We start from the raw sequence: 13,169 nt of genomic DNA, 5'->3' as shown, positions 1-13,169 counted from the left end.
TTGCTACATATATAATTTTCTAATGAATCTTCGGAATCAATTTATACAATTGAATTCAATTGATAATAAAATTGAAAATGCATTCTAAGTATTCAAGCTGTTATCTTTGCTGTGAACACATATTATGTACAACGATATTATGATACTAAATTTAGTTGGCAATTCACCTCTCTGAAATGATTCCTCAATTGAATTTCGACAGTTATATATGTCAATAATAAGCAATATGATTCAACTCAAGGACGTATGTACATAAAGAATTTTGGAAATGCCCTGGGATAAAAAAATTAACCTCAAAGCAAGCATTGTTTGTAAGACATTGAACAAGATATAAGTTTTTAAATTAGTTAAAAGCACCAAATACTCTTCTAGTTTATTATCAGATTTCACAGTAATAAATTCGCCCAATATAATTCATCTGAATAATTATATATGTACATCTATATTTGTTATATAATACTCCACGTAAAGTTCTGGATTCAATAAGCATAACCAAATAATTAAGTTTAGCATCCTTTTGACAAGATTTCATTAAAAGTGTAATGAGAGGATAAAGACAACTTGTTAGAAAAAGCAATAAAAAAAAGGAGTAGGTAAAATAAAAGGCATAAGGATCGTTAATTCCAAAAGTAGTGCTATTATTTAATTCTTTCCAATAGAATCTAAATAAATCAAAGGTAATACACCTTCAAAATGTGTAAAATGTGTTTTTATTTTATTATAAATTAAGCTTTGTGATTGCAAATCGGGCTCCTTTAAATGGTTCGTTTCATGTTTCAGGCCCTTTAGTTAATTTATAATGCCGTGCCATTTCAATGTTAATTTACGTTTAATGAATTTTAATTGGGAACAATAAGAAAACAATCGCTCACGTAGACCACAAAACTCGTCGAGCCTTCACCTCCCGCCGACCCCATGTCACGAGGCCGCAAAAAAAGGGAGAGACAAATTACATTAGCTGGCCAATTCGGTCAGAGTCCTGAGCCAACAACAAGAACTGTAAATGTGCCCCATGTTCTGGGGCCTACAAAATATATTTTGTTGCTAAATACACATTTCTCTGGACTCAATGGAATGACAAGAGGCGATGCTGGAGTTGGGGGATAGGACAGAGTCCTTTTGGCTTTTTCAGTAAATTTTGTCGCCATTGCCTATTTTTTGGGGGTCTTGTTTTTTTTTTTTTTTGAGCTGGAGGGAAGTTTTGGGGTTGGTCTGGGATCGCGGGGTTTTTAGCTGTATATTCCTAATCAAAAATTTCAAACACGTTTTATATTGGCAACGGCAAAAGTCATTTATTCAATTTGCAAACCAGTTTTACGTTGCGTAATCTAATCAAAAAGGTTGCAAGTCGAGTGGGGAGCCTACAAAATGTATATGGCTCTATATAGAAGAGGATCAAGAGTATGGGAATTTTGACTTTTTGGCTGCTAGCCAAAATGACGAAAAACAACAACAAAACTTGTAGGTGGTGGCGGATAGGCGGGGGCAGCTTGAAGTGTGTGTTTGTGTTGTGTGTCTAAGCGAAAACAAACAAAACTTTATAGAAAAGTTCAAAAGTTGAAACTAAAAATAGTAAATGGCTGATGTCAGCAAAAGAATATTAGAGTTAGATGATGGCAGAGGGGGAATGCTATGACAGGATTATGTGTGGAAATCATTATGATATTAGCCAGAGGCGATGACATCAATACGGCATCAATTGAATTTAATATAACCATTTTTTTCCCCTTTACTGAAATATGTTGTTTTAATATTTAATCAAAAGTGCTTAAATATTTAAAATACAAGGAAAAAAAAAAAACATTTCTACTTTAATTTAAGACCTGAGCAGTTAAGGTTGTTAGCTATAACATGTAATCAACTTAGCGATAACTTTTTGTATACTAATATTTGTCTCCGTCCGTCCATATATACTAAGTATGTGGCTGATTAGGCGCTGCTATTTATATAATCATCCAAATCCATCAAAGTTAATGAAAGTAGCGAAAAAGCATAAATAAATTGATTTATCAACATAATCTTGATTCTATTATTGAAATTTAGCCGATTTACTCTAATATCGAATATTGCTAATAAACTATCAGAAACTGTATTCCAATTTTATCAGTTTATTTGTCTACTTCTTCATATATGCATACATGTGTCCATACTAAATACTCTGTGCATTCTTTTAAAAAAAAATGCAAAAAAAATGTGACAATCAGAGATAGCAGACAGACAGAGAGTGTGGGAGTGAAAAAGTCAGACATCTGCAATCAAATGCATTGGCAATTGACTTATCTGTGCGGTCATTCTATCAGCGTTTGCTCTTCGTCTAACTTTGCAATAACAAAATGTTTGTCATGACAAACACACAGGAATCTCGAAAACCAAAAAAAAAAAAAAAAAAAAAAAGAAAGGAAAAACCTCTTCATCCCATTCAATCCAATCCGATCCAAACCAAACCAATCCTCAGACCTGAAACGCTTCGGTAAATTGATACACACATCAAAGTTGCGTTGCAATAGCCGCAAATCTTTGCGTAAATCAAGCAAAATGCAAATTTTACTAAAAGCAAAACTGGGCAAAAAAAAAATAGAAAACCAACTGCAAAAGAAGAAACCACAAAGCAGACATGGAGAAGGAGTAGAACAGAGAAAATTGTTGACCAGTTTCACATGCGAAAGTTCGAAAGTTGAGGACGACAACGAAAAACCTTATTTATCACACAGGTAACGTTATATCTGACCAGGTGGATATGGGCAGGTGGGTTTACCACCCTCCGTCGAACTCTATTTTCACCCTTCCATTACTAGAATTTGGTTTTTGAAATCGCATACGAATGCTGGCCAATTGGATTTGGTTTTGGCTTGCAATTCAGCACCTGGACCATCTACAGCTCAGGACCGTGACTGGGACCAGGACTAGGACGAGTTTCAGTTTGCAACAGTAAGATAGATTCGGGCTGTTGTTGTTGTTGTTATTTCTGTTGTGGCTGTGCCAAAGAGGTGCTCAAAAAGGTAGCGGCCAAAAACATTTCGCACCTCCTTGCAATTGGATAAATTTTCCGCTGGCGAAGTGAACTGTTTTCAGGACTTTGGCGAAATCTGAGAATGAGACTGCAAAAGGCATGAAATGTGACACTTTTTTTTCTCTTCTGTGGTCACTTCGATTTTGGCTAACGCTCTAAGTTGTTTTTGCGCCAATTATTGAATGAAATGGGTTAAAGGGGCTCGTCGACATTTACTTAAGAAATAAGAACCTGTTCGCCCTTATGCATGCATAAGGCATGGCTTCTTCCTTTTCTTTTTCTTACTTCGTGGCTATAATTTGCCTAAAAACCATTCCCGAAAACTTTCGCTGCAAAAGTCATAGCCTACAAAGCAGACAACCAGGGAAACAAACAAACAACAAACGACTTAAGTGCAAACAATTAAAAGACAAACAGCTCAATGTCACTTCTTTAACTCTCATACACAAAAGCACACATACACTTAACAGCTCACCCATTCTCAAACACACACACACACACATTCACACAATATACAAAGTAGCAAACAAAGAATTTGTTGAGTTGCTGTCGGAGGGGATGAAGGCGTGGCAAACATATTTCAGGACGCGACAGAAGTAAAAGTTTTACGGGTAACTCAAAAGTCAAGCGTCATCTGAGATGTGACATTTTTTCTCATTTCCCAGTGCTCAAATATGTTTTTCAAGTCTCTACGAAGAAGCCCACATTGAAAAAGAAAAGAGGTTGAGGTAGAATAATCAGAGAATGAATCAGCAAATGAATTTCATATATTTTATAATGCAGATCCAGACGAATATTGTCATGGAAATATTTTCAAAATAATTAATTTCATTTAATTACTTTTTTAAGTAAAAGTCAAAGTAAGTCAGACTCTAGAAAATACAGAAAGGGAAAAACGAAAACTTATTTTGCAATGATGGCAAATCTAAATATTACAGAAACTATCAAATTCTTGGAAATTTCCTTTAAAAAGAAGTAATTTGAAGAAGTAACATATCTATTTATTATTATTAAAGAACCATTAAATAATATTAGCCTCAAATTTCATATGGTCCAATCAAATATAGGAATATTATCACTAACTGTTTCGAAATTATTTTGTTTTTCACCTCTTTAATTTTTAGTTAACCTGTAGTTAAGGTAATACCAACTCTTTTGGTGCCTTTTGAGGTTTTTCTGCCTTTATACTTTTCAGGCGAAAAGGCGTTATGCATAAAGTTTACGCGTGTCAACATTCCAGTTGATTTTTTGCGAACACGCCCATTTCGCTTTGTGCCTTAGAGTCTTCATCTTTTTTTGGGATGGGGGAAATGAAAACTCCCAGTCGCTTTTACACCTTAACAGTCATTTTGAGAATTTTCTGTGGAAAATATGTTTTGCATTTAAATGGCATTTTCTTTTTCGTGTTTTTTTTTTCTCCTTGTTACCCAGTTTTAACCTTTGTGCCCACTGCATATTTTAAGTGTGTAAAACGTGTCTCCAGCTCCAGGTTTAGCTTCAGCTTCGGCTTTGTCTCGTCTTTGCCATCTTGTTCCACATCCAATTTCTCTTCAATGGGGTCATGTCATTCAATCATTTCTACAGCATGGGCGGCATCAACATTCCTGGTAATAAAATGCCAGACAATCTGTGCGTGTTGGAATTTTGATTTTTGCGCAGGTAAAACGTCAACAGGAAAAAAAAAAATCAAACGAGGGAGATAGTAGACGATAGTAGGCGGGGGAAGCCTAAGCTAATCTGCCGACGACCGCCAAACCGCACATTAGCACAACAGGGAATTCCGACGAGCGGTTGGGGAAAGCTGGACAAACATTTGGGCCTGGCAGCGGCACAGAAATCGTGCATTGATGATGATAACGTGGTGAATGCCACCTCATGCTACATGCCTGCACTTCCCCATGTTCTGCATATTCACGCCGCATTAGTGCTCCTGGTCAGAGGAACGTTTCCAGGTCCACAGTTTGAAGCGAATTTTGGTTTTGGAGCTTGCGGTGTGATGCATCGTCGACGTTCGTCGGTTGATGCTTTTGACACGATCTACTGATTTCCACTATTGTCCAGGGATTGCTAAGGGATTGGGGACGATGAAAGCACGAGCACTAAGCGGGCAGCACTGGGGTTTTGGTGGCTTGCGAGCTAGTGAGCTAAACGTATGCTAATCGGCTTGTTTGAGGAAGGCAGACAAGAACCAGTGTATATGGGGAATACTGTGGCCCCGGTCAGAGAGCTGTGAAATGCATCAAATGTCTACGGCATTGAGGTTATTGTCAGGAGGCCCAGCTAGCCAATTTTTGTTCTCTTTTTTAGTTTTCAGAAATGATCTTGACTTACATGAAAATACCGCGGCCAGTAAATAAACACTTTCTTTTAACTCAACCCACTGGATTCAAATAGAAATTGACGATATTTTCTATGATTCATTCAATTGGGGTGAACACATTATGACTCAATCAAAAGTGCAGTACAGTAGTTACATTTACCTTTAGATCGAATTGATAGTAAACTTTAATCAACTAAGTTTTTTCATATACTCCTGCCACACTCTCTCACACTTGTGCGTGAGTTCTTATCGTGTATGTGGTGACAATCAGAAATGGGGGACAGCAAAAAAAATAATAATATGAGCAAAAGTTTCCCTTGCATCCACACAATAAAAATGATATCTTTTATTAGCATAATGAAGTCATAAACATTTCAACAGTTAACCCAGCAAAAAGTCAACAAGTCAGCAACCCAAAAGATAAAATCAACAGTCAACCGCATTAACTTCCCATTCCCTTCTCCCTGTGCACACACACAGACACACACACACACTACTCCCTCTTTTTGCTTGATAAGCGATCAAAAAACTACATTTACATGCAACACTGCAACTTGGGGGAGCCAAAACGGAAACGGAAGTGCCAAGGCAGCACAGAAATAATATCAAAAATGGCTGCCGGAGGTGACTACAGCGAGGAAAAAAAGTTACATCTGGTCACAAATCATCTTAGGAGGCAACGTGATGCAACCGCTGCCAGTGTTGTAAAATGCTAACGAGCCCAGGCAACCGAATGGCAAAGCAACCTTTGTTGTCCTTCCACCATCTTCCGTACCATCACCAAACCAGTCCTTGTCCTTGTCGTCGTCATCGTTCTAGCGTTTGAGTGACTTTGTCTGGATGGCGGAAGGTGGCCTCCAACTAATTTAGCTGCCATTGCGCAAAAGGCGGCATCTTCATTTGCTTTCAAATGAAAGAAATGTTGACATTCTGAGAAACAATTTCTCTTGAATTTCTGCTAAAGCAAATTTTTCAATGTTTTTAATTGCATTGGTTTTATTTTTAGTAATAGTAATGAGTAATTTTAAATCTTTTAGGTCTTTAAAGAATCAATAATAAATATAAAAATCAATTACATCAGAATTAATCCACTAAATTCAATGATATTCGAAAGTATTTTACAGCATTTGTCTTGGCTAACTATCTATATTTAAAGTGTTGGCCATTTCCAGAACATCATAGAGATAAGCCAACGCCATCCATAGTGTCTCAGTTTCAGCTGGCTGCTTGCACCTTTTGCCAGAGAGCTTTTGCTTCAGAAGTTGCAACTATAAAATTCCAATTTACTCTGCATGCAGCAGTTACTTTCTTGGCAGATCCAGACACGCCCACTTTTTGCCAAGCAAAGACTGACTCTGACTCGCTTTTATATTATTTTTTTTCCTACTTCATTTTTTTTTCTTTTGCTTTTCAGCTACTGTTGTTCTTGCATTTGTGTGATTTCTTTTTTTTTTTTTTTTTTTTTTTTTTTTCTTGTAGTTGGCGCAATTTTATGTATTTTTATGGTAGGTTGCTGTTGCCATTGCCGGCTTGGCTTGGCCCGGAAAACGGAAACCGAAAATTGCTACTTATTATGTTACTAACTTTGTGTTGCAATCTACCCTCTATAGCTCACTTCCGTCCTCCCTGCCCACAGAGTTACCCGCCAATGCAATACATACAAACATACATACATACATACGTACAGATGTATTCATGTATGTAGAGATATGTGGATATGTATGCTGTGGAGCCTGTTGTTGTCTGGTGTGATAATGTCAGGTTTTGTTAAAATTAAATTGCATGTCTTGGCTGTGTTGAAGTTAAATTATTGCCTCTAGGGTCAGATGGCGGCATCGGCGTAGTCGGTGGCGTTAGATGCGTTAGTCGTTAGTTTGTGTTGGTAGGCGCATCCCATACCTATAGAGGGATCTCCTATGGAGAATAGTTTACCAGTTTGCCTATTCAAACAGCTTTTAAACAGAAATACTGCCATTTTAAAGAGTCAACATTTATATGAGTTGACTCAGCAGGCGATTTTTTAAAAAATGTATACATATCTATGAAAAATTTCATATCCCCCGTAAAAGTATGCAACAGATTTTTTCTTAGGACACCGCATGGTGCCGACAAAAAGTGTATTCTTTTGCGTGTGCGCCAGTGTGTGTGTATACACGGAATGGGTAGAATAGGACACGGAAGCGCCGGCAATTTTTGCATGGCTTTTGTGTAGTATACACAGCAACCACACGCTGTGATTTTTACCGGCATTACGAAAATAATAACAACATAAAAATACACGAGCAAAAACGTCGACGACCCCCAAGCAACATAGAGAAAAAAAGAAAGAGAAAATGTTGATGTACAGACCATTTGGTGGTACCCGTTACCGAGGTATAGAAATGTTTGCTTAAAATTTACATGAATACGTTGTCAGGAGAATGAATACAAGTAGATGCCTATGCACAGTTTAAGAATTTAATTATTTATAGTTAGCTAAATTGTAGTCAAGTAATACAAGTAAAAGTAAAGTTTAAATTTAGAATACCTACACGAATTCATATAAATATGAAATTAATATAGATAATGGGCCATCATACTGTAATATATATAAACTATATAACTAATCCGAATTTGTTTAGCTGAAGTATAATATTATTGAAGATCCATTCTAAACCAAGAACTGAATACCAAATATTTAATAAAGTGAGAAACATTGGAAAAATCGTAAGGCCGGGGCTAACTTCGACCCCGTCAAAGTTTGTGCAAGTATTTTGTTACTCTTTTTTTTACCTATAGCCGTCAAACCGGGAAAAAGTTTTATCTAAAAAGTCGAATGTTCGCAAAAGAACGGCATACAGTCTTCTCATTGCAAATAACGAAATGTTTGATCAAAGTGACTGTTTTCCAACGATCGTTCCTATGGGAGCTATATGATATACTCATCCGATATTGATCAACTTTTGTACCTTATATGGTCGGAGATGCTTCCTTCTATGAGCGGCGGACTTCTGACCAAAATCAATATAACTTTTTTGCAAGGGTATAATAAAATTCAACACATTTGTTTCTAAACTAGTAACCGTTGCTCGGTCTTTAATAATAAAAGTCGGGCAACCAAGCAACCCAACTCACAGTGTTTACACATTTAAAACAAATAATTAAAGGAAAATTTCAGTTTGATTTCAACGCCAACAAAGTATACAATTTTAATACGAGAAAGTATGAATTGCGGAAAAGAAGAGAAAAAAGTGGAGAATGGTGGTGGAGACTGTGGGCTTAATCTTATCAATCTGAATAACGCACGAGCCTGTCCAGCTCCGGTATTATGTCCACTGTTGCCAGAGCAGCCCTTGTTTAAGGGTCCCAGAGCGCTGCAGCCTACCCAAGTGGCCATGGTGCCCCGAGATGAGCCTGCCCCAGAATATTTACACCAGAACGTTGTGGTGCCAGTAGAAGAACATCAGAAATTGCAGGTCGACTTGCAGGCCGCTGTTGATCAGCAACAGGAGCGATTGGGGAACATAAGACAGGAACAATTTCAAAGTTCTCATATGCCACCCAATCAGGATGACTTACAATTTGCTGTAAGATTTACCAATTATTGGCAATATATTCTGAATGGAAAAATACTTTTTTGTTACAGCGACAAATGGATCCCAATGCGGATAATCTTCAAAATCCGCCATGCTATTTGCCTCAACAAGGCGATGATTTGCCCCATAAGGATCATTTAACACCCATGGGTCCTGTTGGTCCTTGGGCATCCGGGAAATTGGATTGGAGTCCCATGGCCGGATTGACTGGAACACGACCAGTAGTTGATCGTTATTCTATAACGCGTTATAGTCCCAATGAGTGGAGGGCAAGGAATCATGAGACAATAACATATGTCAATCAAGTTTTGGATAGGGCGGATAAGTAAGAAAATTCGAGACATTCATTACTCTCCTCATTTAAATTGAATTTGTTTCGTAGAAATCGGTTCAGCGGTAGTACGGAGTTTCAGCGTCTATCCGCTCTCGTGAACAAAACCCAAAATGAAACTACCGAAAAGTTGAGGAACCGTAGTCAGTTAATTGGCAAATGGAAGGGCACTCTGGAGAACGCCATCAAAGCGATGGCCGATGAGATAAGCACCATGGAAGAGGAGCGCATTAGATTACGCAAATCTCTTGTAGTATTGGGTGTTCCAGAATCCATAGCGAAAGAATGCATTTCGAAACGTGCCGGTCGACCCGATACTGAACTGGTGCGTGATCAAACCGAAGAAGAGCTAGTAAATGAGCTGGCTCTCATAGCGGAGATCCGACGCCTGCTAAAGAAAACCCTGGAGGACTTTGAGTCCCAGCAAGTGGAGAATCGCACAGCTCGGCAACGTTTGGAATACGATTGGAGTGACAAGAAGGAAGCCTATGAAATAGATACACTTAATGTGGGACTGAATAATAATTCGCGTATCATTATGTTCCGTCCGGGTGCAGTGCGTCAACCACCTGAGCAGGCATCGGAGAAATACTGGGAGCACTTCAGTCAAGAGACTCTCGAAGAGTGTGAAAAGTGTCGTCAAAAGTCAGTGACACTGAGAAATACCCTGAACTCAATTCTAATGAACGCTGCACGAGATATCCGCACGCAGGCTGATGTCGTAGAGAAGTCTCTGATTGCTCGTATCAATTGCACCCAGGAGGCAGTACAGCGCTTTGAGAATGACCTGCGCCAAGTTCTACAAGATCTGGCCGACACGGAGACACGTATTCTTCAGCTACATCGTCGTGTACGCAGCTTCGATGCTGCCATGAAGGTGGCCCAGACACGCATGGATAATCGCAGCTTCCGTCCGAATGTTGAGAATTGTCGTGATGTCGCCCAACAGGATCTTATCGATGAGGTGCACACCATTCAGAGTAGTGTATCTGCCCTGTTGCACGAGCTGGAGGCATCAGAACAGGTCAAAGGCGATCTAGTGAAGGCTCGTGGTAAACTGGAACGTGAGATTATGCTGAAGCGACGCACCCTGTTCACAGATAGAGAACGTTGTATGCTGTTACGTTCGCACTATCCATCGGCCAATGCTTTGAGTGGCTCAGCACAGTTTTAGAACCAACTGAAAACTCAGGTAGTAGACAGTAAGCTAAATTTGTAGTGAGAAATTTTTTTTGTTTCTATGTTTGAGATGAGGGCATAAAATTTTGATGCTTGTTTAAATTATTATTAATAAATGCAATCAAATGAAATCAACTAAACCGCCATTAAAGGACACCATTAGGCACGTTTGGAAATACATAAAACTGAAAGAAATATGTTGCCAACTTTATTTCTCTCCCATGCAGACACACGTGTGTGCTTTACCATTTACCAAAACACGTTCAACAGCTAGAACAACACGTACTCAATTTAGAGATACACATGAGAGGAGTCACAGAATCAGCGCAGAGAGTCTGAGAAGGGTAAAGAGCTCAATATCGATATGGACAACATTTGTTAATGTTTGCCTTTCGCAGGAGCAACAAATATTGGGACAGTTGGCTCTTCCACTCTGCCCCTCTGTGTCTATTTGTCTATTTCTTGTCCTCCTGTCCTGTTCAAAGCTAATAAATTATCCAGCCAAAAGCAAAAAGACTAACTTGAAGAATTTAAAACCATTTTATAGTTATTTCTACCATTTAAGTTAAGTAATATTTGTCTATAGTTTCTCACATAGCAAAGGTCATCATGGTGACAGTGACACGTGCTGTGGCCTTACTCAAAAATCCAAAACAGAAATAGTCCGTATGTAACATGTCTCCTGTCGGTCTCTTCGCCTGAAACTTGTTCGTTTTTTCTTTTTTCTGTTTGTTCCTTCTACTAGAGTTCTTCCGCATACGTGCAAAACATTGGCCGACCAAGATTTATTACCCGGGAACGTGTTGTTTTTCATGTTCAGGATAGGTGGAAAGGGCAAGGGTTAAGAGACAAAATGTTGGGCGAAAATATTTTTGATGGATTTGGTATCTAGTTTTTTTTTCTTTTCGGGAGCAAGGTCAAGGAATTTTCGTGTAGGCGGCCGGAATGTGAAAGACTGACAGCTTGATGAGGGACTGTTGAGAGGATGAGAGGCGAATATGTCTTTAAATTAATTTAAAGGCATGCAAAAATTTAACTACATTGACTTTAATTTATTTTCACTTTATCTACATTCCATTTTAGCTTTGGGAGCCATATTCTGAAAGAACATGATGGAGAATTCGAGTACATTGTTTGGTTTGTAACGCAGCAAATTTAAAACATAATCCTGCATATAATCGGCCAGTTGCGGATGAGCATTTAAGTAACTAGTGGCATTATCATAGTTTAGGGCCTTCGTTTCTTCAAATTTTCTGCTTAAAACTTTATCCTGTCGCCACATTAACTCAAGTTTGGGTACAATCGTTTCTTGTCGCTTTGGTGGAGCACAGGCAGCATGCAAAATATAATTATAGCCCCGCCAAAAATGCAAAACGATTCGACCCTCTGGAGTCATATAGGTTTCGGCCACATCCTGTAGCTCATCATTGAAGCACTGTTGTGTCACTATGTGCACGGTGTTCTTGTAGGTGCGATAGAAAATGCGCACAACCTTGCGCTCCTTGTGGACTAACAGGTTACAGCGCAGTACTCTGCCATAGAGGTTCATGGTGTAGTATTCAAAGTTTCCGACGAAATTATTGCATATCAAATGGCGCATAAGCAGCATGATGCCGCCATCGAGCACGAATATATGATCACGATCCTTGATATCGATGGTGGCCTTAAACTTCTGAGTTTCCTCATTAATTTTGGTCTCGCGAATCGCCGTTAACAGAAGATCAGCATGGTTTCGCAGCTCCAAGGTTTTTTCAATCCTGGCATGATCGATGCGATCGAATTCCGTACGCTTCTCGCAAATCAACAGGAACTTATCATCATATTTGCCCTTTAGTTGGTGTCCACACTCAATAATCCCTTTGCCCTTCTTCATCTTACTGCTGCTATAGACCACATAGCCATCATAGGCTTCCTCCACATTTAGACAGAATTTGCCAATCGTTTGCAATTCTCTTTCGAAAAATACTTTTATATTTTCGCTCAGTTTGCAATTGGTATTCCGCAATTTGGATATGAACAGGGATTCCTTGAATATAACTGCCTGTTTGGCAGGTAGAAACTCTTTGGGGTCGATTTCCCAATCGCAAGCACGATACTGATCATCAGAGGGTTCAATGGGTCGTAAAAGTGCAGATATAATACTCGATACACTGATTTCATCTTGAGCACTTAGTTTATCCTCCTCTTCGCAGGCTTTGTTATGTGCTCGTTTCTTTCCCGGCTCACGAAATTTTTCCAAGTCACAGGGTACAAAGAGCGGCGGATCTAGTTTAAGTTGAGCAGTTCCAGCATCTTCTGCTAAGAATGCTTAAGATTGGCTATTAATTTCAATCAATATCAAACACACTGAAAGTTTAGGCTCTTACCCATTCTTTTAATTTTTATCTCTAATTTTTTATACTATACAAACTAATACGATTTCTAGTAGAACAATACTTGTTATTGATCAAAATTTTGACATTAAAATGAAAATATTCAACATCATTAAAATCATTTCTCTTTAATTTTAGCCTTGTAAGAAGAATACCTTAAGGTTTGGAGTTAGTTGGAAAGAAAATGTGAAAAGAAAATTAGGACTTTTCAAATTCAGTTTGTTTTGTTTTTACTTTCACCTTTGTTTTCTTCATTGTCATCTTAAAGATCTTTGCAAGGAGCAAACTGTAAGGCAATTAGTCACTTGCCGCTTTTGACACTCTCTTCTCATGTCGTCAAGTTGTGCTAAGTTTTAGTAATTCTCAAGAGTTTCATTCTTTT

The 13,169-nt window shown here is 38.4% G+C and overlaps 2 protein-coding genes across 3 annotated transcripts; one reads left to right on the top strand and one right to left on the bottom strand.

Moving 5' to 3' along the window:
* Positions 1–8,439: 8,439 nt before the first annotated feature.
* Tektin-A (Tektin A) lies at positions 8,440–10,546 on the top strand. Its single transcript, XM_068284260.1, has 3 exons — positions 8,440–8,896; positions 8,956–9,230; positions 9,288–10,546. Exons 1-3 carry the CDS (start codon positions 8,534–8,536, stop codon positions 10,408–10,410), a joined length of 1,761 nt encoding a protein of 586 aa, XP_068140361.1. The 5' UTR covers positions 8,440–8,533; the 3' UTR covers positions 10,411–10,546.
* A 900-nt stretch (positions 10,547–11,446) lies between these two features.
* LOC137572552 (ciliogenesis-associated TTC17-interacting protein) lies at positions 11,447–12,887 on the bottom strand. Of its 2 annotated transcripts, none has more exons than XM_068284296.1 (2): positions 12,782–12,887; positions 11,447–12,722 (listed from the first exon to the last, which is right to left on the bottom strand). In XM_068284296.1, exons 1-2 carry the CDS (start codon positions 12,783–12,785, stop codon positions 11,479–11,481), a joined length of 1,248 nt encoding a protein of 415 aa, XP_068140397.1. In that variant the 5' UTR covers positions 12,786–12,887; the 3' UTR covers positions 11,447–11,478. The 2 variants fall into 2 exon arrangements, with proteins under 2 accessions (XP_068140397.1, XP_068140406.1); XM_068284305.1 differs by having other exon boundaries at positions 11,447–12,713; positions 12,782–12,800.
* Between the last annotated feature and the right edge of the window lie 282 nt (positions 12,888–13,169).

Source organism: Drosophila tropicalis, unplaced genomic scaffold, assembly GCF_018151085.1.
Source record: "Drosophila tropicalis isolate 14030-0801.00 unplaced genomic scaffold, ASM1815108v1 contig_1063, whole genome shotgun sequence".
NCBI classification, from domain to species: Eukaryota; Metazoa; Arthropoda; class Insecta; order Diptera; family Drosophilidae; genus Drosophila; species Drosophila tropicalis.
This window is presented reverse-complemented; position numbering and strand designations above follow the sequence as displayed.